A 25,612-nucleotide genomic window follows, 5' to 3' on the forward strand; every position below is an offset into this window, starting at 1 on the left:
GGGAGATTAGCCTGTTAGCCTGCAAAGAGACTGAGCCACATTTCTCTCTTTATTTCTCCACCTCTCCTTCCTTCTCTCTCTTTTTCCCTGCAAAGACTCGACTCCACTAACACGAAACACAAAGGCAGCTGCAGGCCGAGTTTTCACAGAGACCCTCGCTGGCCTGGAGACTAAGGGATTCAAATTGCTGTGACAAGCCAGGGAGAGCAGGGTTTTACATTTCCCACTGCAGACGTAAATTAGCATAACTGTAATGCTGCCCGAGGTCAAATTTCTTGTTCTAGAAAATCTGCCCCCAGCAACAAGACGGCGTAATTAAGACACTGTCGCATTTGAGTCCCAGCTGCCGTTTGCCTTTGAACATAACCCGGCTGCTAGGTTCAAACACGACGCACATTCTCAAGCACATTCATTCACTGCTGCACGCGTGCGAGTACATCTTCCGTTTCAAGCTTCATACTTTTTTGTTTCTTTTTTGGTCTCTCCAACAAAAACAAACACAAACACAAACACAGACGAGACCCAGACAGGAAGAACAAAGTGGCAGACAGCTATTGATAGTCTGATATTCTTCAGTGTGGGCCCACCACATGCCTGCGTTCCAATCAAAAGAGTCCAGCAGCCACCCACCACAGACACAGATTACTCACACCGTGACTAAAGGCTTCCCTCTCACCACCAGAGTTGCTGGATTTTAGCAAAGTAGCACCAGGCCGCTCTCGAACTGGGTGGGAACCCCATAAAATAAGTGATGTTTGAATCCACCTGAAAGCCCCGGGTGTCAGGAGGGTAAATGAGGTCTTTCTGTTCCTACCAAGCACAGAAAAGTATGTGTAAATTATTAATCGTCAGACCCAACTAACACACATTCCTGTCAAAACACACAGAGATCTCTCTTCCTGTTTATAATGCATGACTGTATTCATCTGCATGTGCTGCATCTAAGATCAGGAGGAACAAATACTCTGCATCTCCAAGTGAATGTGCTGAAGGTGACACAGCAAAGACTTTTTTTTTTACTGCGTTTCTCTCATGCAAGTAAAGCTCCGATGGCTCCATTAACGGCACGCTTCATTTGTTACAGCATCAGAGACGTAGCATTTCGGATGACCTCACTAAAAGTAATATGAGGGAAGTGAAGTGACTCATTAGCTGTTTTTATAAAATCTAAGCCATGACAGGTGGAGGCATACTGGAGCAGAGCTGGTCTACTTTTCTCAAGAACAAAATGTCACAACATAAAACGGGTTTGAAACGGAGCTGGGGAGATTTATCAAGGAACACTAGTCATAGAGGTTGACTCTTAATGTTATGGGACAGTGAGATAGATGTGGCATTGTAACATTCCCAGTGGAAAACAGCATGGATGTAGCCACCTTGACATCACCCATTGATTTCTTAACTGCATACCTCGAGTTGGGAATTTGGCCGCCACAAACGTTGGCTTTCTGGAGCCAGAAGTGACCATATTTGGATAAGAGGGTGGAGCTGGAGAGGAGCGAGGGGTCGACAAACAGCAAGTTATCAAAGCTAAACAGCCTGTGTCTATGGCTGATTCATTAGCTGGTGAATGAGCTAGCTCAACTTTGTGTTTCCCACAGAGGAGTTTCTTTTTGTGGTGGTGACGGACGGCAGGTGTTTACAGTGTTACAGTTTTATTTAGCAGACGCTTTTGTCCAAAGCGACATACACCTGAGAGTTAATACAACACAAGCAATGATCAAGACAAGAGGGAACGAAGTCAGTAAGAGCCAATAAACAGTGTGATCGTCCATAGGTGCCGAGAGGCAATGCAGGGTGTTATTTGTTTGTTTGTTTGTTTGTTAATCATCATTAACAACATCAACAAGGTCAATATAATCCTCCTCATTATCATCATGAATATCCTAATCAACACCAACAACATCCTCAATGTCATCATCATCAACAGCATCACTATCATTAAGGTCAGAGGTGATCATGAAAGGCTGGGTCTATAGCTTCTTCTTAAAGGTGAAAGGGACTCTGTGGCCCGAATGGACCTCGTTCCACCACCTGGAGACTACTGAGGAGAGTCTAGTTAGCGATGTTAGTTTGTGATGGGAGTACCAGGCGCCTTTCATTGGCAGAGCGTAGTGGGTGGGACGGAGTGTAGACCTGGATGAGGGCGTTCAGGTAGGCAGGAGGCGTTTTTGTTGCTGTTTTGTAAGCGAGCAACAGGGTTTGAATTTGATGCGAGCGGCGACTGGGAGCCAGTGGAGGGACATGAACAGTGGAGTGACATGTGCTGTTTTGGGTTGATTGGAGACCAGTCGCACTGCTGAGTTCTGGATCATCTGCAGAGGTCTGAATGTGCATGCAGGGAGGCCTGCCTTCCAACACGTACTTGGAAACTTAAAATAACCGATCTTCTCATCACTACCGTCCGCCATAATCTCTGCAAGGAAAAGCCAACAACTCCTGACTCCTATGCACTGGTCGATAAACAAGTTAATGTTTGATAAACACTGAACAGGCTAACATGTCAGGTATAGTGAGCACCATATACCTGCTTCTTAGTGCAAAAATATATCAGAGAAAGATTATTTGTCTGATTTTTGCATGAAAAAATCCCCAAAAGGCTCCAACAACACAAACAGGAGGAGTTAAGTTCAGTGTCTGTGTTGACGTCCAGCAGACAGCCAGCAGGATCCACCTGTCAATCAAGTGAGCTGACCTCTAAAATTTAAGGCTTAATATAATTAAAACATTAAAATCTTGAAACATTAGATAAGAATAAGCTATATAGAACAAATCAGTTTTTGAACCAGACTGTAAACATGTTTATTTCTGCTGTAAAAATGGGACATTATAATCATAATAATAGCTTATGGAGCCTCAAGTGGACACTTAAGGAACTGCAGTTTTTGGCACTTCCGCATTAGCAGCATTTCTCAATACCGGAGGTTGCCGCTGGGTTTGGACTAGTACTCGTTATATAATACAGAGACCAAACTAAACTCACCTTAAAGAAAAACTTCCTCAAACAGGCAGAAACCTCAAGCAGAACCAGAGTCAAGGGTGGACAGCTATCTGCCTCGACTGGACGTCTGTTAGCTCTTTTACAAGCACATGGCACAAAAGGCACAAAATACAAGCTTGCACATTGTCGAGGTCATGGCACTTTTTAAAAGGCACTGGTGTATATTTCAGTTACATTAGTGGCTTTCTGTTGGCCAGTTAATAAAGGTTTTTCTGCTACTTCTGCAAGGTAAGGTCAATAGTAGGAAAGGTCTCTGCTGAGTGGATAGAAACTGTGGTCAGACCACTTCAAGTGAAGAACTGCAACTGCAACTAAACTATTGATTTTACAGCAACATTTTGTTTGATCACATTTTAGTATAAAACAAAAGCAACACAAATCTTATGTAATCTAGTGCAATAATGCTTTTCCTATGAGGTTGTATGATGTATTGTTTCACTTATTCACTGGAGCTTGCAATTGTATTTTGCTTTTTTGTTGATGTTGCACTCAGTTAAAATAATGGAAGCCCGACTTGGCTACATTTCAACTGATAGTTAACCACAGAGATGTACTTCAAACAGCATTGTAAGTAGAGCAGGAGAAGTCGCACGTACGCCAGGTGTTCCCAGCTGTCTGCGAGGACGAGCAGATGTTCTGCAGCGAGCCGGAGCTCCACATAAAGATGCTCCGCTCGTCTTCATTCAAACCAAACGGCCGCCACTGGTTTTAATTTTGCAGCCTGGCTGGCAGGAGTGAGAGTTTAATTTGTCTTGCTGTCTTTTTGGGTGACTGTTCTTTCTCTGTCTCTGTCAGCGCTCTGTTTCTTTTCAGTATGTACATGATGGCATCCAGATGGGGCAGCTTCAGACAGGAAACACATCCTCAACTTTGACCTTTGTGAAGGAGAGAGCACAGGTGATTTTTAATGAGCCGCCTGTCTTACCCGCTACACTCCATCTGATCTGCATCTCAACAATAACGCTGCAAAACAAGCAAAATCAATGACACTGCAGCACTCTTCATCCTCGCTCCCGCCCACCACCCTCTTCCTCCACAACAGCCCCCTCCCTCTCCTGTAGTGCCTCCTCTGTCTCTCTCTCTCCTCTTATTTTTCTCCACTCTTCATCGCTCCTGTTCTTCTCTCTCTGCTGATCCCTGTCTCAAGAGATTACATCATCCTCTGTGCACGTCAGGTACGCACAAACACAGAAAAAACTCTGTTGTGTGTGAGTTTCTGTGTATATCAAGCCGTCCATGAGCAGCTTTTATTCTGAAGGATACGTGCCTGTGTGCATACTTATTTGTGTGTTCATCGGAGCAGCCCATGGCTGTGCATTTAAAACTTATCTTTCTGTAGGCAGGCCGAGCTTTGATCACAGTGTGCCTCCTAAAAACACGAGGTCAAACACAACACAGAAACCATCTGCCAGCAAACATTTCCCATAATGCTCTGCTTTCTATCAGTTATACTTCCTACTACTCTCGGAAAACGTCTGAGCTCTGACACAGAGTCGGGATGAATCTTGAATAAGCATTAAATTCTTATACAGTCTATGATTTAAATATAAGCTTTCTAAATTAAATCGGGCATGGCTGACCTTTCCTGATATGACATCTGCTTTCCCCTTAAAGGGGCTGCAGGAATCTATTAAAAGCTCCACATTACGCTGTGATTCAAGTTAACATGATGGAAAAAGTCATTTTATTTCATTAAAAAATATATGTTATATGTAAGATTTGGCAAATGTGGGTTTTAGCATGTGCATGTTTATATTCTGGCAAAAATGTGCAGGTTTTAAACCTTTACAAAGTTCTGATTATACGTTTTTCACGCCCTGTCGGTCATACATGACCCAATGATTAATACATGACTGAACATTTCAAGGAAAAGTGACAAAATTAAAAGGTGGCTGCAGTTTTAAAATCTCATTTTTAGAGGAGTGAAAGTGTCTCACTGAAAAAAAAGAAACACTTAGATGTAAAACAGGTCTTGTGTAAAATCCCACTCTCCTCCTCTGGCCCAATCTCCACACTCTTTCAGGCGCGTTACCGGTAATGTGTGAGTGCTTAGTGCTGTCCCACTGTCAGATCATCAGGTGCATGAGGGCTCTGATAAGGTCTTTCAACACCAAATTGCGGACTTTCCTTGGGTCCGCATATCTGCAGACTTTCTTTTGGCAGTTACCCAGAGTTCATTGTCAACTTTGAATTATTGAAGTAGTATTAAATAAAGTTTTAAGAAAAAAAAAAAATAGGTAAACAAAGCGAGCATAGACGGTGACGTTTTAAACCGCAAATACGCTCCACGCACAGCACGCCTGATGTCATTAAAGCCCATGATGGTTCAGTGTTTAGGCTTTAGGTTGGAGATCGGGATGTGGTCTTTATAAAGGCAGCCAGCTGACCTGTGGCAAACTCTACAAACCCACTAACATCAGGCTTTTTTGCCTATTGGGAAAGGTTACAATCGGCAGCAGAAAGGAGTATACATCACTGGCAATGGGAAAAGAGACAATCGGCATTTATAATTAGGTCTTCCTGGGTCTGAAAAACCTGCGTCAAGAAGCTAAATTTAGGTGGGAAAGGGGAATACGAGAACACTGAAGCTTGCTGGACGCATCTAGATGCCTCAACTACCAAATAGTTTGAACTGCTTCTTCGATATGTGCCTTTGTTTAAAATGTAGCAGTATCTTTAGTAGTTTATGCTTTATTTGCTGTATTGAGTCCTGTAGTAGTAATTATTTCCATATTGCTAGATTTATAGTGTGATTGAAGATGAATTACCTTTGTTAGATTGTGAGGTATGGTTTCGGGAATGTGTCTGGAATAATACCCTTTGTTACCCTTTGTCTTTGTTATCAGATAACCAGTTAATCTATATTGGACAATAACACATTGAACTTGCCTCTGCTCATCTGTTCTAGCCGACGATCCATTGAGTTGGTAACAACCCCTGAAACTAGACTATCCAAGGAGAAACGTTATTCCTCTAAACCAAATGTTTTTCAGTCCTGCAGAGTAAAAAAAGCGTCCGTCTGTTGAGTGTTTCAGTGTTAAGTGTTATTAAGTGTCACGGTTTTGTTTGGACAGATCCTCTTATGTCAGTGTGAAGCATCATGGGACAGTGGAGGTCGAGACGTTTAATCAGCTCCGTTTAAATTGCTCTTTAATTAATTGGAAGGTTTTGTTGGACATAATCAGACTCTACCTGTCTGGCCGGATTCAACACTTCAAACCTTCCGCTGAGTAAATTAGTCCACGCTGATTCCTATTTGCTATCATTGTTCAGGTAATGTAATGTTTGACACTATTAAATCCCCTTTACACTTTAGCTCTTCAATTCTGCATTTGTGAGAAACATTAATCACCAATCACACTTGACAGGAGAGGGGAGCTAATTCGGCTTTACTCCTACAAACACTAAAAACCTTCAGCACATTTTAATGCACCCACATGCAGCACATGATTCAGCTGATGCTCCATAAAGGCCAGATTAACCCATTCATGCCACTGGAACCACTGTTTTCTCTTTGATGCTCAATAAAAAATGTCCGCCTTTATTTCACGCCACGACAGGTTTTCATTTCAACTCTTTATTTTGTTATAAAACCAGAATAACGCGATACAGAATTGACCTTGATGTGTGCGAAAACGATGAGTCAGACAGATTTGTCGGGCAATTGGTTTGAAAATTCAACCGTAATGATTTTGAACGCAGCCTCAGTATTTTCTTCTGTAAAATCACTGAAACGATCTAAATTTGATGGTTGCGGCTTCAAAAATGAAATATTACAAAATAGTTTTCATGCTCAGCTGAGATGCTGGAAACAGACTGGGAGAATAAATCATGACATACTTGGAGCTTGTGAATTATTTGTCACTCAAGTTTCAGCTCCAGTGAAGAGACTAAAAATACCGTCAGACAAAAACATCTGATCAGCGCGGAGCGAATAGGAGACACCAACCTTCCTTCATTTAATCCATCAGACAAACACTCTAATTGCACAATCATTTGCATTTTCTTTTGAAGACTTTCTGTAAATTTGAGCTTCATTTAAACAGAAACCTAACATTAATAAATATCCTGATATATATCCTGGAGGTAAAGGTTTGATGGGATCGAGTAAGACGTGTATAGACCTCACTTTAAGAGTGTGAAATGGTAAAAATGTAAGCATGATTTCAAAGTTGAGAGTCTCATTAGGCATCAACAGTAAAAATGAACCTACATAACTTTTAAAGCTTTGGACAAACGGCTCATTTTGCTGTTCTGACTATTCTGCAAGACTGTGGAGGCGTGGCAGATCCATTTGATTGACAGCTGCCTGGCTTGACTGCACATCAATGGCATGTGACGATCGGTATCGTAAACATCAGGTCATCATTTCAACTGGTCTCTGGTAACTTACAAAATGCTTTGCTAACCATATCATAGTTAGCAGCTAGCAAACACGACTGTAGTGGAGATGCACCTATTTGTTCTTAAATCTATGAATGCAATGCTAAATGATGGTTCTGTGAAGCATTAGCTAGTGCTTTAACATTATGCAGCTAAATTCCCTCGGCCAATATATCAAAATATACAACTTTAGTCAACACTGAAACCCTGCAGCCGTTAAAACAACCCATAGACTACATTCATGCCATGTGCAAACAGACCAGTAGTTACACTGTGACTCTTCTCATGACCTGTTTTGGATTTTCTTCTTTAATTATAAAAAATAAATTTTAAAGTGATAATCTCAGAAGATCTCAGTTTCGTTCTCTTTGGCGGCACCTATGGCGATAAACGGTAACTGCGGGAGCACACTTCCCAGATTTCCAGACAGTGCTGCATGTGTGACGTCCACGGTTGGCTCCGGTTGTAAATCTTGATTTACCTCACTGACGGTCTCTTTCCTTTTCAGACTGTTTGCTTCATCTGAGCGTCGAGTTTGTTTCTTTTTCTTTGGATTTTCACTTCTTGTTGAAGTTGTATCTGTAGTCATCCATCTTTTCTTTGTTTGTTCAGCCATAGTAGATTACTGTTTACTCACAACACTTGCAGAGACCGGAAAAGCAGCCGCTTAGCTCCGCCTACCCTCTCTGACAGACCAACCACTGCTGGCTGATAGAAAACGCGTCACTAACTGGGCGCCGCTTGTGATGTTTTCTCTGAAAGTCGCTGCAGACACCCAGTCCACAATAATAATACTATAAACTGCAAATGCCAAGGCTTTCATCAGTGGGCCATAGGCTCAATCACTATTGTGTTACCTCATTCAGCGATAGATAGAGACTTAACAGACATTTATTTGAATTAACCCAAATCTTGGAACCCATCCGCTATTCTCTGACATTGATATTGCCTCTGGTGTAGCCAGCGGTTAGCGTTAAAGGACGTCTGGCCAAGGTTTCCTTTTCCCTGCTTTGTTTACAGTCTGACTAGCAACTCGAGAAATGAGAATAAAGTTAGAGTTGAGATAACCGCCGATGGGAGCCGGGATCGTTGTACAGTTCTTCCATCCCACATTAACCGTTTTTCCTGCATGCGCCAAAAGCCTGCTGATATTTGGTCAATAACACTCGGACTATAAACAGACTATATACGGAAACCAGAACACTTCCGATACCAAAGTACGAAAGATTCTACATTTTTATGAAGATTTTATAAATAGAGATTAAACCGACCCCAGTACAAACCCAAAGTTTAAAGAGACTTATATGACAATGTTTAGAATTGAGACTTTTTACACTTTTAAGAAGCTTACTATTATGTACACAATGCCCTAAATTACACTGTTGGAAGGCTATTGTTGATTTGGGTTTACAGTGGTTTTAAGGCTCACAGCACTAATGATTTATCAGCAGATTAATTGATATTGAGCATAACCAATAGTCACAGCACTAAGGGGTAGATTGTAGAACGAATGTATAGAATTATTGGATTTCCCAGCCCTCACTGTATCCAGTTTATCATTGTTCAGTCCTGTTGTCTTCACACCTCCATGGGTCTAGAAGGAATATGTTGGTCACAGTTCATTTCCAGCCGTGCACAGTGGCGGTGACAGCTGCATTCATGGTGGACACATGCAGGCAGGTGGGATGTCCTCGTCCTGCATGCTCGTCTCTAACATTGTGATGGTGGCGATGTAGTGAGTCACTGTGTATCTGGGCCAGAGGAGCGATTGTTGCTTCTGTGAGTGCAGGTGACACTCATAATTCATCCGGCTCCACTGAATCATCAATAAAAAGAAAAGAGAGACCGGGGGCTTCTGCTGCTGTGTCACAGCCATTAGCTCGTCATTCTTATTCACTACCACGCTCTCTGTTTCCGCGGCCTGACTTCAGAGTGGCATCATGTCCTCTATAGGGCCGTGATGAGTGTGTGAACTCATCCACAAACAGATAAATCAAAATCAAGTGAGACTCACAGCCACGCTCAGCCAATCCCCGACATCCCCGGAGCTGTCGGCACAGATTCACAAGCACGCCAGTCGAGTCACATGAAGTGGCATTTTTCACAAAAGTGAATCGCAAGTTGCAAAAGAGGCCACGGTTCCTGCAGTGTGTGTGCCAACGTCCTCCCTCGTGGCTCTGTGTTTTTCCTGACAGTAATGCTGGATGAAAGCTTCTGGATGTCTGTGGCCTCAAAGGGCCGGGTTCACAGAGCAGGCAGACCCCCTCAAACATCCAGCGTGCGTTTCAACCTAAAGCTAACCTGAGTTTATTTCACCGCTACTACTCGGAAAGTCTTACACGAACTAAAGACATGTTTTCATGGAAGCTGAAGGGTGGGATTTCTAAACTAGCTCAGCTCTCAACTCATTAAAAAAACATGTCACCATATACATACCCACTCTGTCCTCATTTATACAATTCTACAACATCTCTCAGCTGTTGTGAATTTAGCTTGACGTCCCCCGCCTCTATTTCTTACTTTACATCCACTGTAGTGTTTAAGGAGCACTGTGTGCGGCAGGAACACATTTTGCAGTGCCAAAAAAGCTCTTAATGTGAGAAAAGATTCATCGGATGCTAAATCTTTCATTTGAAACCTTTTGCGTTCCTTTAAACAAACTTTTAAACAACGTGAATGAAATAAAAAGCACAAAAGTATTTAAAGCTATTAAAGTTTAACTCTAGAGCCCACTGTCGAAACCACACAGAAGATTATTCTGTTTAAACCCAGTGTGGCTTCAACTATAGTTCATGCTGTTGTTTTACTGCAGCAGTATTTCAGTGATTTAACCAAACTGAAACAGCATTTTTCATGAGCAAAGTCACACAGCTAAGAGTGTCCCGAGAGAAATATCTTTTACCCTTTGAAATGAACAAAGAGAACCGGGGGGTGTCTGATATTTAAAAAGAAGCAATAAAAAGCTTCTTTTGTGCATTAAAAGTTAAGTGAAATGGGAGATGAATACATGACCAGTGAGGGCAAGAGGTTGAGGCTGAGTGATGTTTTATACCCCACATTAATCCCCCTCTCTCTCTCTCCCTCTCTCTCTGTCCGGCTCATCCTCTCTCTTTCAGCATCTTTGCTTAGTGGCACACACTAATCTGAGATAATAGCTCAATTGCAGCCTACTTAATGATCTCTTTGGGCGAGCCGGCTTTGAGACACGCAGACTCGGGGCAGTGGGCCAGTAGAGCAAACAACCCAAACATAGTTTAACACACACACACACACACACACATAGACACACAGACAAACAAGTGGAGGGGGACTAGACTCTGGCTGTATCAGAGCAATTGTTCAAACATCTCGTGCCAACAAACTCACCACGCACTAATGCATCCTGGGAGAAAATGTCTGGTCAGTGTCTGGCGGTCAGATTGGATTCTGATTAAAAGCTGATGAATATTTTATTAACTATTGGACTGAATAACATTAGTGACTGGATTTATTGCTTAGTGATGGAAGGTCACCTTTGCATTTAATTACTCTGTTTCTTAGGTGTGCTGGGCTTTTTGCTTAAAATTACACTTTAAGTAAAGTTGGTTCAGCATAGTAATTAGCATATACTATTCTTGTTTGTTTTGACTTGTTAATAATCAGAGAAGACATCTTGTTTTATTTAGCTGACTTATAATATACCTGTTATTTCTTTGAGTGAGACTTGAGATCTGCACTTGCCACATCTATACCTGTTAGCCAAATAGCAAAAGACAGCTAATGCTAGTTCAACAACCCATCTTTCTAACATGCAGGACAAACACAGCACCGAGTACAGGAGCTTTAAAAGACTCAACAGGTATTAAAACAACACAAATGAAAGAAACATCAATTGAGAATCAGTGCTAACCTAACTATGCTAAGCTAACTAAATTCAACTTTTGAATTGGCAGCGGAGAAAGACATCTGTCCCCGAACAACAGTCAATGTTTCGGCAGACCAATGCTGCTAGTTTTTTTTTCTCTGACAGTAAAAGGTAGCAAGGTACCTGTTATTTGTTTTGAGTGAGATTTGACATTCTGCTTATTTGTTATGCCACATCTCTTCCTGTTAGCCAAAGCACCAAAGAAAGCTAACGCTAATTTAACACCTTGTCTTTCTAACATGCAGGAAAAACACAGCACAGAGTGCAGGAGCTCTAAAAGACTCAACAGCTTTAAAAACAACACAAATGAAAAGAAACATCAATTGAGAATCAGTGGTAACGTAACGAAGCTAAGCTAACTAGATTCAACTTCAACATCTGTCTTCTAACATCAGCCAGCGTTTCGGCAGACCAATGCTGCTGTTAAGTTTGTGTTTTTCTCTGACAGCGGAAGCTAGCAAGCTAGGCTAATAGATTCAACTTTCAATGTGGCAGCAGTTAACCTAGTTTTCTAGCTTCCACTGTCAGAGAAAAACAGCCAATGGTCACCTGATCAACTCTAAGTGGCCAAGATGGACAGAGAGAAAAAACGTTCTTGCATGTAATATTTCAGGCCATAAAGACAAAATGCAACTGCCTACATTTAGGGGAATACAAATATGTCACTCTCATTTGACTTGAGTAAAGGCGCCTTTTTTGTCACATTTCTTTTATAAGTAAAAAATAAAAAATGTCAACAAAAGCTGCTGTGTGATGGGACATTCTTCCAACACATATAAACTAAGATATAAAGCCTCTGAAATGGAAACTGAGGACAAAAGCAGGTACAGGCGATAAGGCATGAGGCGTCAGCAGAAAGAATGACAAAACTGTGGTTTGTCCGCACAAAGCCTGATCTTTACTGGTGATTTGATCAAATACTTGGAAATATCAAGGTAATAACTTCTGACCATTCAACAGGATACAAGAAAAACAAGGTAAGAGTGTAATGGCCAAAATAAACCTTACACATTCTGACATCTTTGTTTTTAGCTAGCATTTACTTCATCAACTGTTAGCATACAGCGGGGTTGAGATTTTCCCTTCTTTGGAGCTTGTCTTTCAGCACATGATGTCTTGTGCTCCATCTCTACAGGACTATGAGATGTTCCAACCTGTAGCATCACAAACATTGACAGCATTTCTTTAGCAACGCTAGCTCTAAAATGTGAGCTACAGGCTACTACAGAAAATGCTAATCTTCAAGGTTACAGCTTAGAAGCTGTTTCCAGGGAAATGTCCCATATTGGTTTAATCCATCTTTGATAAATTAATGAAAATGTGTAGAAAAAGCTGCGTTAATTAAGTTTATAGTAAAGTTATTTCTAATTTCTGTTTCATTTTTGACAACTCCATTAGTTTCTCACTACAAACACGGCGTTTCAGAGCTTCCTGCGTAAATGAGAAAAGATAAAAGGTGCAGATAATCGTAAAGAGGTCAATATGACTTCATTAATTTATAAATTTACCAATTTCCTTCAGAAGATTGCTTCATGCAGGCTATTAAAAACCAGTACACTAATTAAGTCTCTATCATGATTATGTGGGCTGCAAGTGAGCGAGTTAGCAGAGCACAAATTGACCACAGACTCAGTGGAAAACAGGCCTCATTGTGTGCAGAGATAAAGGCCTAATCCGTCCCACGCTGTGTACACTTGTCAACAGCCGAGGAGATTATGGAGTGTTTTTGATAGACACACAAACAACCTCCTCGACTCACCCTGCAGGTCACAATTATTTCTTTTCCCACTTCAACATCACTTTTTTTTTCTCCTGCTCTCTCTGTGTTTTTACAGATCATCAACACACCTTCACGTCTCTGCTGTCAAACACGTCAGCTCGCAGAACAGAGGCATGCAGAGGAGAGGACTGTGGGGAGAAACGCTCACAAACAGAGACGTGATTTCAACACTGATAAGTCTAAAACGCAACAAGATAAAAGAGAAAAACATCACATGTTGATGCTGATCATCCTCCTGCACAGGTGGATCTCAGCAGGTGGCCAAACCTAAATGACATTACTTTCCAGAGCTATAAAAACAGACTGTAAGTCGAGAGCAAAACACGGAGCTGACTGGAGTAGGGCTGCATTTTAGGATTATTTTGGTTAAATTGGTTAATCTGCTACTAAGTACTTCTACGAGTAATCAATTATTTGTTTGCAGATTAGAGCAGAACAAGCTCTGATCTTGAAGATTGGAAGGTTGTAGCCAGCTATAAGTGAAACCTGCTTTGAGTAGTGGTTGGGTCCCTGTCAGGCTCTGTCAGGGCTGATCACTTGAGTTCCACTCTCTGAGCATCAATAGGTGAGGTCAGCTAACGCGGGTCACATCCTCTAGTGCTTGCTGTTGCGAAATCGAACAGGGTGGGATTTTCATTTTTTGATCCCTACAAAGATCGTCCTTTTTTTAAAGAGTAAGATCCTTTTTGTGTAACCAGAAACAGAAGTCTCGCTCTGAAATCCCGCAAGTGGTAAGATGTTACCTGAACAGGACGGTGGAAGCGTGAGTTGGAGAGAGGATTTGTTAACGTAGAGGACTGTGAGCAGGGATATATTTCAAAAACCATGGCTGAATATTTACCTGATTTCGACGATGAGGATGAGGCATTTGAATTCAATGGCCAGCAGTGTCTAGGGGGTATGATACCTCTGACACTACACAGCGCTGTGTAACCAGGTCGGAGGATTTCATCCCTCTGATCAACAGGCTGTGCTGCAGACTTTCTTTCATGTGCCCAAAATAAACTTGTAAACTGGAGGAGGCAGCTAAGACCACAGGGTCCAAGAGGGCAACTATCTATCGAATAAGTAGACCCAACATATTTACAGGCATCTAATTTCTTTACCTAGAAATGTCACAGTTTCTGGTTACACAAAAAGGATCTTACTCTTTAAAAAAAGAACGAGCACTTTTAGTGGACGTACTTTGATCGGGCACGGTTGCCCTGGACTATGTTGCAGCCATTGCGGCACACACATTTGTACAAATAGGGCCCAGGTTTAAAAATAACAAACTTCTCCTTTAAGAGAGTTTGAATCTGAAACTGCCAGCAGATGATGATGATGATGATACTGAGGATGTTGTTGATGATGCTGATGATGATAAATTTTAAAATACATAAAAAATCTGCTTCTATCCACTTGTTAAGTCTGACGTCACTTGTGACGAGAATCCATTTCCAGGTCCAATCACTCCTTCAGTCGCTATAAAACAACCCAGTAAACACGAGCAGAACCTGTGAGTCTCTACACAATCACTTCTTTTTGTACTGAGGCGTCTTTTAGAGTGAAATAGGAACTAAACACATTTCAGTCTAACAGAGTTGTGAGTGTAGCTGTGTCCCTGGGGGGCGGAAAAAAAAAAAAGGATATAAAGATTGATGTGAACTAGCTGTTAGCAAGCTAGCGAGATGACTTCTACAGAAAAATATGAATTTGTTTTCCACCTTTCTTAAAATGTAAGAGTATATTTGACTGGACTCATTTAATCAGCTGATCTCAGTCTAACACAGTGGATTGATAGCAGCCGGTGTGCTCTAGCTGGATTAGAAGAACAACCTGTAGCCACTCCGGTCCGTTTGAGATAAGATAAGATAAGCCTCTGCTGATAAGGGCTAAAAGATTCTATGAGGATTATTATTGCTGTGAACCATAGACTGTATCAATAGCTGTAAACGTGAGCTAAGGTTAGCTAACGGACGGTAGCATCCATCGGTAAAAGCCAAATGTTGTTTCGCCTCATAGTTTATCTATTTTACCACCTGTGATAACAAACACGTGCCGAACACATGGAGATCAATAAAAAGACAACTGAGGATATTTTCTAAACTCATTTAAAACAGCGAGGAAAGCGGCACTGCGGCATGTTGCAAATAGGAGACGTTGTAATGTGGAGGTGTGACGTCACCACTCAACAGCCGGATACACCCTGTGCATTGCCTGTCGCTACCTGTGTCTGACCGCACTTGAAGCTGTTTGTTGGTGTTTACTCGTGTTATTCCCTCCTGCCTTGATCCTTGCTTGCGCTGTATTAACTCTCAGATGTACGTCGCTTTGGACAAAAGCGTCTGCTAAATGAAATTGTAATATTGCAGCATTGTTTGGTCTATAACATTTCAGAAAGTTGTCCAAAGTGAGCCCAAAATGACCTCTTCAAATCCCTTCTTTTGTCAATGCCCAAGACGTTTAATGTACAAAATGAACATTTTAGAAGTTGGAATCAGGAAAGGTGTAACAATTTTGCATGAAAAACACCAAAATGATTAATAAATTACCTTAATATTGGCCAATATATTATCTTTTATTGGATTAATTGATTAATCGTTGCAGCTCTAGACTGCATGTGTTTGTTCTCCATTGACTCATCAGTGCCAAACAACACAGAGCCATGACGCTGCAGCAAGATTCACTGTATGGACTCATTATTAAGCATTTGTTGTGTCAGTTTATCACATGACAGAGACAGGAAGAGCATACAAATGTCTAATACATAGATGGTAACATATTGTAGAAAATGGGGCCAAATGTCCTTAAAAGGGTGTTAAACCAGAGAGGTAAGACACATCTCTCAGTGAGCGTAAAGAGATGAAAGCAAACCTCATTCTCTCTCTGACAGTGAGCTTAGCGACACAAAGTGCTAATTCCATAATGTGCCGCCCACTCGCTTTCAGTAACCTTTTAATAGCTTGTTTCTCAATCTGTCCAAATTATATCCAGAGCAATACCTGAAGCATTTTACAGCACAAAATGGCAATATTTCAAAGTAAAAGCCAGACAGTTCAGCGATGAGAAAGCGCTCAGAACATCTCTAACGCCTTTAATACACTTGACACGACCTCCTTCCAGGAACACGGCTCTATAGAAAAGCAACAATACGGTTGGAGGCCAAAGCTAATCTTAGAGTTTCAAATCAATTTACTGACTGAGAGGGGAAAAAAACCGACCACATACTTGAGACGACATAAATAAAAGATACCTGCAGACTGGATTCACACTTGTGGTTTTACTTTGTCCTCAACTGGTGTCAGGTGTAAGCTGAGCAGGAAGCGGCTGAGGTTAAAAGTCTGTTCAATAAATCATTACAAAGGCATGAAGACATGTTGCAGCGGGACTTTTTGCGTTTCTGAAACGTGGTGTGACGGCAGGACCACGCTGCAGCAGGGGAGAGAATAAAGAAATGGACAGGATCTGTTTGAAAAGTGAGATGATCTCTGATGGAGTCGTGAGGATCCATTAGATAAAAACACAAAGCGAGCGGGCTCACGGTTTGTTGCTGACTCAGCATCACAGAGGAAAACAAAAGAAGACTTTGAGCTCCTCGTGGCGATGTGAAATGCCTCCCCGCAGGTGTAGATGTTAAATTCATGAACGAGGATGAAATGGATCATTATCACATTCAGGGACGGAGAAGAAAGTCTCGCGCCGACATGCTGGACTTTGAAGGTAACACGCGGAGATGGAAGCTGGGAGATAGGCCGCTTTAATCAGGATGAGGATTAAACGGCGGCTCCGTGTCAGAGTTGGCTCGGGTTCGACTTTGAGAATTCCGGCAGATTTGTTTTGTTGCCTTCTCTGATGTCAAGAGAGGCGGGCAGCTCTGCATCTCGTCCTCCCCTGAAGTGATATGCAACCAGTTAATCCAGTAGACCTCATAACACCTGGGAACCCCCGGGACCTTTAAATCTTTTTCAGTGTGATAAAAACTTTTAATCCAAGCTTTGTATTGTGGATACTTTAAGTTGTCAATAACCAGAACTGAAAATATACATCGTAACTTTGAGGTGTGCGTTTTCCCTCACTGGTTTATACCCGGGCTGCACGGTGGTGCAGTGGGTAGCGCTGTCGCCTCGCAATTAACAGGTATCCCACTGGGACAAAGTGGGCCTTTCTGTGTGGAGTTCTGTGAGATGTTGTCCCCGTTCTCCACACATCCTCTCACAGTCCAAATACATGCTTGTTAGGTTAATTGATAACTCTGAATGACCTGTAGGTGTGAATGTGAATCGTTGTCTGTCTCTATGTGACTGACTGGGGTCAGTCAGTACAGGGTGTACCCTGCCTCTTGCCCAGTGACAGCTGGGATAGCCCACCCACGACCCCCCCTTACATGATAAGCAGTATAGGTAATGGATGGATTCATGGATGGATGGTTTTTACCCAGTTTCCACTAGAAAATATGGAGACCAGCAAGAGCAAATGCGCTGTAAAAGACCCAAAAGATTTTCAGTAGGCTGCAAATACAGAAACACATACTAAAGTCCAAAAAGAAGAATGACAATGGAAACGTGCTGCAAATGCCAAAACAAAGGCATTAACAGCAAACGTGCTGCAAATATACAAATGTATGTTTCGGGCCGCTGCGGCGCGCTTGCCCTTGACAGGCATCGTAAGACTGACTGAAAATGGCTCAGCATTCCCCCGTCTTTATTCACTTATATAAGCTGTGAGGGAGTAAGGAGTTGTAGGAGACGTGCATTGTGGGAAGCGAAGAAGGCATTGTGAGACTTTTTTTTCGCTCTATCTCACATCATTAGTCACTGTCGGTAAACAGCAGGATATATCAGGCTGTCGCTGCCGGAGACAAACGCTGTTTGCAGGGGAGCAGTGTGAGGAACAGTCAGTAGACTGACAGTGTCACATAGAAGTTTGACTTATCTTCCCACATATTTTGCCAAAGACAAAACCTACACCCACATTATTGTTCTTTTAAATTTGCTGTGAGGCATAAAGTTTTGGAAATGTGTCTTTTATTTTAAATCCTCGATTAAAGGATACGTTTGAGGTTCAGACTCTGACAGTTGTCTCAAGAAGCAAACACAGTGAAATGTGTTGAGTCATACTACCACTATAACATTCTGATTAGGGGTGGGTATCCCAGGGTAACTCATGATACGGTACGGTACGATACGACACGCGCTATGTGGTCCACGCTATGTGGTAACGATAATATCACGATACAGCGATTCTGTGATAATTGATATATTGCAAGACATCATAGAATGATACATCACGATATCTGATTAACTTCTTCTTCAGCCAATCAATTTCTGTTCACGTTACCCTCGTTCATGTCATAAGAGCCACTGGGAGGAGTCATGAAGTTGCGATGCGGTGAGTCTAAATCGCAGGAAAATCTTAAAGCGCCAAATATTTGTGAATGAAAATATCGATATTTTGCGCCAGTCCATCGATGATTGTATTGCACGAGTCAAGACGACTGTATATTGCTGTATCGATATTTTGTGCCACCCCTAATTTTGATTCATTTTATACATTTCAAATGTTTGGTTGTTTTTTTTTTATCTTTTGACTAAATCTCTGTGTAAAAATCTCTCATGCCATATATTTGGTACAAATTGGAGATGGACCTGTGTTTTTTAAAATGAAGACAAGTTGAAATGTAAATTTCTCCCTGATTTTAAGATGTTCGATTGGAGCCTTGAGGGTTAATAAAATATGTTATTAACAGTTATTATTATGGTTGATGTGGATGCTACTTTTCCCTTCATTGGTACGCCTCCATGTGTGTTCATGTATGGATGCATTGGGTCCATACATGTGTCCACGCATACTTATGAGTGTTATTATGCATGTATGAATGGGTGTACGAGCGCATGCAGCAAGTGAGTGACCGGTCAGTGGGGAATATTGTTGCTGATGGGGGGATGGTGATGGGGAGCAGTCTGGGGGTGGGCCGGTGGGGGGATGGGCTGATCAGAAACAGGGTGCGGGGTGAAGCAGGATCATGGTGCATAAAGGGAATAATATTTATATGAGAAATGACAGTGTTTTAAAGTTCTGTGCAGCTCAGCTATGAGCACCTGTCAGGTTAGAAATGAGGTGACAAATAAGCAGCTGCAGCGAAAAGGTTTCTTCCTGTCAGCGTATTTTAGAAGCATGCTCTGTTGCACACATTCAGTCGCTGCCTTCTCGGGCTTGCCATTGTGTTGCACAAAGATATATTGTGAAGTACAAGTGGAATAAAAAGTGAACATACCCGTTCAACCAGCCAGAAACTTCATTTAAAAAAGGAAGCACTTCATAGTCGACCAGAAACTGACTGTGTAATTCCTGCGCAGGATTTGTGTGCATACAAGCTAAATCCTCACTGCAGCATGTTGCATAGGTTTACCCTCCACTGCACTCCCCTCTCTCCTCCCCTGTACTTTAGCCTCCTCAAATATAGAAAAAGAGTTTACAGGCGCAACCTCTGAGAATGAATTTAGTAGTACGGCGTTAATTAATTATTGCCAGAGCTGCACTGTGGGTGCCAGAGAACTTTCTCTCCAACTCGAACAGAGTAAAAGTTGAATACTAAGTGGTCCAACAGTGTATGAGGATGCTATTGCAGACAAATCTGCCTCTGTGCAGGCCAAACATACGGAGGCCTACAATGGCAAACATGCTGCAAGGGCCAAAAAGCTTTTCATTGGGAGTAATGGGCTGCAAATTCAGAAACGATGCAAATTCAAAAACATGCACGAAAGTCCAAAACAAATCAAACAACAGAATAGTTTTTGTATTTGCTGTTTATGCATTTGTTTCAGCTCTCTGCAGCACGTTTTTTTTCCCCCTTGCAACATGTTTCCGTTGATGTGTTTTTAAATTTGCATTGTTTCTGAATTTGCAGCCCGTTACTCCTCACATACATCTTTTTGGCCTTGCAGCACCTTTGCCCTCCTCGGCCACCATGTGGTCGGCCTGCCCAGAGGTGATGTGCCTGCAATGTATCCTCAGTTTCTGTTGAACCACCAAGCATGATACATACAAAAGTACAAAACAAATTCAAGAACAAAAATATTCCACAATTGAATAAACCAAGCAGCAAATACATGATGCAAAATCAGAAACACAAAAACCTAAAGAAGCACGTTTCTGTTGTTGTTTTAGAAATTGCGTAATTTCTGAATTTGCAGCCTGTTTCTCCTAATAAGAATCTTTTGGGTTGTTACAGTATGTTTGTCCTTGTGAGCCACCATACAACCAGCCTTTCTTCCCGCCCACGCAGTTACAGAAAGACACACAAGGAAAGAAAACATGCACAGAGTGAAGGCCGCTCTCTAATATAATAGCAAGTAATGCTGGACTGTCATAATCATCAATGAGTGGGCTGACAGTAGTCTCAGCTTTAAAGGCTTTCAGCAGGAGTGTTTTCACTCGAAGCGTGAATGTGTGGAGAGCTCTGCTTGGTGGAGAACACACAGGGGGTGATAAAACCTCGCTGGCAATTTCCTCTTTCATTCATAAAAGAAATAGTGAGGAAATAAAGCCCGACTGAGTAATGATTTTCTCCAAACATCGCGCGTTTGTGTGTGAGGCAGTGACACATGAATGTTTCAGGAGCAAAGATGCTCCCAACGCCCGAGGACTCATCCTGCTGCTCTCGGAGACGCAGGAACAACAGCAACACCGCCAAAGTAAAAGCACAGTGTTTGTGTACAACAGGTCGGTATGTGTGGGAGTTTGTGGGAGAGGGAGACGGGTGCAAACAAAGACAGAAAGAGGAAGTGTGAGGAGACATACAGAGTGTGAACGTGCATGTGCGCAGGAGTTCCTCCCGAGCCACAATTAACCCAGACACAAAAGAACATCGCTGCAAACTCGCAGGAGCTCGGATTCAGCTCTGGCACAACTTCACTGGTTTCAGCTTCAGCATTCTTCCAAAAATATAGGCCACTGGCTCGCAGTCAGAAAAGGAAATTCTATTATTTCCGCCCAGAAAACAACACATCCGAGATACCTGTCAGAGCTCTGTGCACCAGACCGATGCAACACGCAATCTGTCTCTCTGCTGGACAGCTTTGTATTTGAAGATGATTTGAGAGCGGTTCCACCCAATCACCCCTCATTTTAAAAACATGCTTGGTGAGTTTTCTATACATAGGTGCACAAAGGATGAAATCACCTGCACACACACACACACACAAGGTCCGGCGTGCCTAATCCCCACTGAAAACACGATTATATTTGCGCCTCTTTGTAAACTCTAAAGGCTTTTATGTCTCCCTAAAAAGCAAGCAACTGAAAAAACAGCATAAAATGTTCATAGAAAAGCTAATAATAATGAGAAATAATGAGAGGACAGAGACTCAGGGATGATATGGGTGCATTTTCTGGTTCATAATTATTAACATCATGAGACAATACAGCTCATTAAGACAGAGGAGCTGCAGAACACATTCTGCTCATGAACAGACCATTAAGTTAAGCTGTAACGGCTGTTGGGAGCAGATTCAGGTATGGTCTCTTAATGATATTAGTCATATAAATCTAGCTAGTTCTTTTCTCCAAATGTACTTTTCATCTATAAAAAATACTCAATGGATCATTATATTTTACGATGGGATGTTTTTCTGTCTTGTGCACATTTTAACACTCTTAATTGTTCTGTATGGGTTGCATTGGGAAGAAATGCATTGGAGGAGCTGTAGTGACCTAAAAATATACATTTTTGTAACCTTTCTTTTTCTATTTTGATATATTTATAACAAATTCTGTTCCTCTTGGTTTATTTCCAATTAGGTTTACACTTACAAGGACTTTATCTTGTTGTTTTGGTCCGTAACAACCGCCTTAACATAGATTAACGTACAATGGGAAGCAGGTAAACAGCAGTGCTCCTACTGTCAATAAACTATACAAATATAAAACAATGGTATGTGATATTATGTACAATATATCTGTGTTTAAGTGCAATTAAAGAGCTGTATGTTTTGTGCAAGGATGGAGTGTGCAAATGCATGAAATGATGCACATTGTATAGAGATAATAAACCAGCTAATGTGTGTTAATGTAACGTAATCGAGTCAGATGTGCAGCCTAATGATATCATTTAGATAGATAGATTAAGTTATGATTATTATTACTAATGTAAAGTTACTATGATTTGCATTTCACTTTAACCATGGCAGGTGTTTCCCACAGTTGCTTGTGTTAATTTCTCCACTGATTTGAACACTTACGACAGTTTTCTTCATCACTGTTGTCTGAGCAGTCGTCATCGTCGTCGCACCTCCAGATGGTGGGTATACACCTTTTATTGTTGCACTGAAACTGTCCATCCTCACACTCATCCGTGGCTGGGAATAAAAACAAACACAAACATGAGAGGGGGAGAACTGCGTCCAGATGGATCAGCAGCAGCAACAACAACACACAGATACAGCGGAGTAGTAGCCGCTTGTAGTTCAACTGTCATTTGCAATTGAATGCCTAATTTATATTCAGCATTCATTCGGGTCAATTGGCTGAGGCGCTGAGAGCGTCACGCGCCGTGTTTTCTTTCAGTTATTTGTCCACTTTACCAGGATTATTAGAAAGTGTTAAGAGAAAAGGCCCCCGTTTCTGCCGGACACAATTCTCCACAACGTGCAGACAAAGATTCAGTCTGGGCTACTACAGCTTCTACCTCTGATGCAGTATGGATGCTCACAGCCGGGAGACACATGACAGACGCGCGAGGGCTTCACAGTGATTCATTCAGCACCCGAGAAATCACTCATCTAATTAAATAAGTCATATTCCTGCGTGTTTATTATGTAAAACATTGTATTTAATCTTTTTCTCTCTTGGTTTAAAACGCGAAAGTACCGGCAGCGCTCCCAGTCTCTCACCTACATCCCACTACACACGCGCGCGCACATAACGGTTTATTTTATTTCACTAACGTCTCACGCACAGGAAAAGAAACATGTATTACTTACCTTCCGACAAATGAAGCGCCAGAAGTAACGAGTGTAAAAGTAACAACGTCCTTATATCCGTCCACATTTCTGAAGGAGGAGGTGATGGAGCTCATTCACGTCCACAAAACAAAGCCCGAGAGCCGCTCCGGTTGTAGCGCCGCTGCGACGCTGCTGCCTGTCCGCGGTGAGACACCCCCTCCACCCTCCCTCTTCCTCCCACTCCTCCCCCCTCCCTCTGCCTCACTGGCTGCCCGGCGCGTGACGACAGCGCGTGGGGCGGGGAGAAGAGTAGAGTAGAACTGAAAAGGATACAGTAAAGTTTTAATATTTGGAATCCCTTTACTTAAAAATTATGATGATTTCTTTTTTTTTTATTCTTTTTTTCAGGTTGAAAATGTATAAAATCGTAGTTGAAGAACGGCCGTTTAGAAGCTGCTCTGGAGCTTCCGGTCATGACATTTCACCCTTCCCTCTTGTTTATGCTGCTTTACTTCCTGCCTTTGCGTGTATCCCCGCCTTTTTTGTGCCCGGCCATGATTGTTTTCACCTGTGCCCGATAACTCTCATCTTCCCAGTGTAATCAGTCTTCCCTGTTTTTGTGCCAGTTTGTTGGCGTCAAATGGTCAACTCTGGTTACCTGTGTGGAGTGGATGTGTCACCGGTTTTGCTGTACCTTGTAACCTTTTTTGGATGTTTATCGCTCACCTGCTCCCTTTAGACTTTCAAACAGTAAGCCTTTTTGTTTTATTGAATTCATCTTTAATATTCTATTTGGACCTCTACCTTTGTGTTTAAAACCCCAACCTGGGAACACCAGGGGCCTGGATTCTGATAAACAGCAAAATGGGATGGGTTTCGCCATGATGGGCTAAATGGGAAACAGTACTGTATATTGTAGCACTGGTACTATTATTGTCCATAGGCCCCATTAATGTTACTTTCCGTAAATTAGCTGCTTTATACTTCTGGGTTGTTGTACAGTCCTGCTGTTGTTTTGATCTCAAGCTGGCTCTGGTGTGGACACGAAAAGTTTGTCTGCAAACACAACTCATCAGTCCTTTGCAACTTAAAACATACCATTAGGAGTTTAAACTGGTTATGTAACAGTCTCAATTTAAAACTGTCGCCTCTATATAACAGAGAACCAGACCATTAGCTAGAACACAGCTATATCTATAAAGTCATTTTAAATGCCTGTCACTGCTTTAACTGGCTTGGATTCAGACGTAGCAATTTACAGTATACAAGCCAATAGAGTGGTTGTTTTCATTTTCTCCACCAAAGCTTGGTAATTAGCAGTACATTAGTCAGTTAAAATAAAGCAGGAGGATATTTTTTCTTAAAGAATACTACAGACACATGTACAGGACATGATCAGAGAGAGATAAGACGTACCACGCTGTCCTAAAGGGGCCACAAAAATCAATTCAAAATGAGAGTTTCTCATAGAGTCTTTAAGTATTCATGTATTTAAAGTCAATATAAACATTTGTAGGCATAAAAGATACCCTGCCATTGTTATTTTCTTTGCGACATTTTATTCACCACATAAATTCTATTCAGTTGTTAGATGTCTGTTTGAAGATTGGAATAACATGAAAACTAATTTAGACTCAATACCAACACCTGCAACAAGACTAACTGGAGAGAAAGAAGAACAAGTACAGCCCACACAGTCTAATCAGCCGTTTGAAATCACAAAGTTTGATTGTCACTGTCAGAAAAGCACAGGCGTTTCTAACAACATTGTTACAGTGAGGCAGCAAACACAATAACAGGATCCTGAAACTGAAGCAGCTAAATGAAGTTCAGTCATAATTCAGTTCATCAGTTGACCTGTGATACGTCAAAACCATTTTTAAGATTCAAAAGCTTGCTGTCTTCATATCCCAACCAACGTCAAACATGTTTTATCTTTAGTAATGCAAACAGGTTTAAACAATAAGTTGAAATTATTATGTGATGTAATGTGCAAATGTGGTCATAATATGGGTGTAATATAAATTTTTTTAAAGAAACTTTGAATATCTTCTTTTGGTGCCTTGTGAGATTTTCCCCCAAATCTTCCAAGCAAGCTAGCTTCTCCCAAACAAGCTAGCTATGTTGTTAGCTATGTGTCTCTCAGTCAGTTTGATATGAGCTTTACTGTGAAGTCTTTGTCCACTATTTCTATGAGTACATGGCTGTGGTCATTGTTTTATACCTGTGTACAAGCAGCACTCTGGCAGTGGGGCATGTCATGGGGAAACTAGCTTGCTAACCACTTACGCTAGCTAGAAATGTTATGCACAGACGAGAGGAGCTTCGTGAATTTGTGGCAAATATGTATGAACAATAACTTAACATTACAAAGCTTACTCTGAAAAAGCATTTTATTACCTCTTTGAACAGCAAAGAACCCACGAGTTGTGTTAGCTGTCTAATAATACAGCTGGAAACATGTCTAACAGAGGGGAAATTTGACACATCATCAGTGGGTTGAGCAAAATAAAACATCAAAACAGGGCGTTTTGATGCCACATTTATCCAAAACAACAGGATTTTTTTGTTTGTGTGTGTCCCACTGATGCGACTCGAGAGTGCAACTGTGTATGTCAGAG

The 25,612-nt window shown here is 41.7% G+C and overlaps 1 protein-coding gene across 2 annotated transcripts in view; it reads right to left on the reverse strand.

Moving 5' to 3' along the window:
• Positions 1–23,097, reverse strand: part of LOC138611329 (low-density lipoprotein receptor-related protein 8-like) — a 121,070-nt gene extending 97,973 nt beyond the window's left edge. For both annotated transcript variants that reach the window (XM_069684375.1, XM_069684374.1), the window contains exons 1-2: positions 23,031–23,097; positions 22,290–22,406 (exon numbers count right to left, since the gene is read on the reverse strand). In XM_069684375.1, coding sequence (XP_069540476.1) covers positions 22,290–22,406; positions 23,031–23,097 — 184 coding nt within the window. The remainder of the gene's footprint in view (positions 1–22,289; positions 22,407–23,030) is intronic.
• Positions 23,098–25,612: the final 2,515 nt, after the last annotated feature.

Source organism: Semicossyphus pulcher, unplaced genomic scaffold (genome assembly GCF_022749685.1).
Source record: "Semicossyphus pulcher isolate SPU_LCO1_2020_fin unplaced genomic scaffold, fSemPul1.0.p SCAF_7, whole genome shotgun sequence".
Lineage (NCBI taxonomy): Eukaryota > Metazoa > Chordata > Actinopteri > Labriformes > Labridae > Semicossyphus > Semicossyphus pulcher.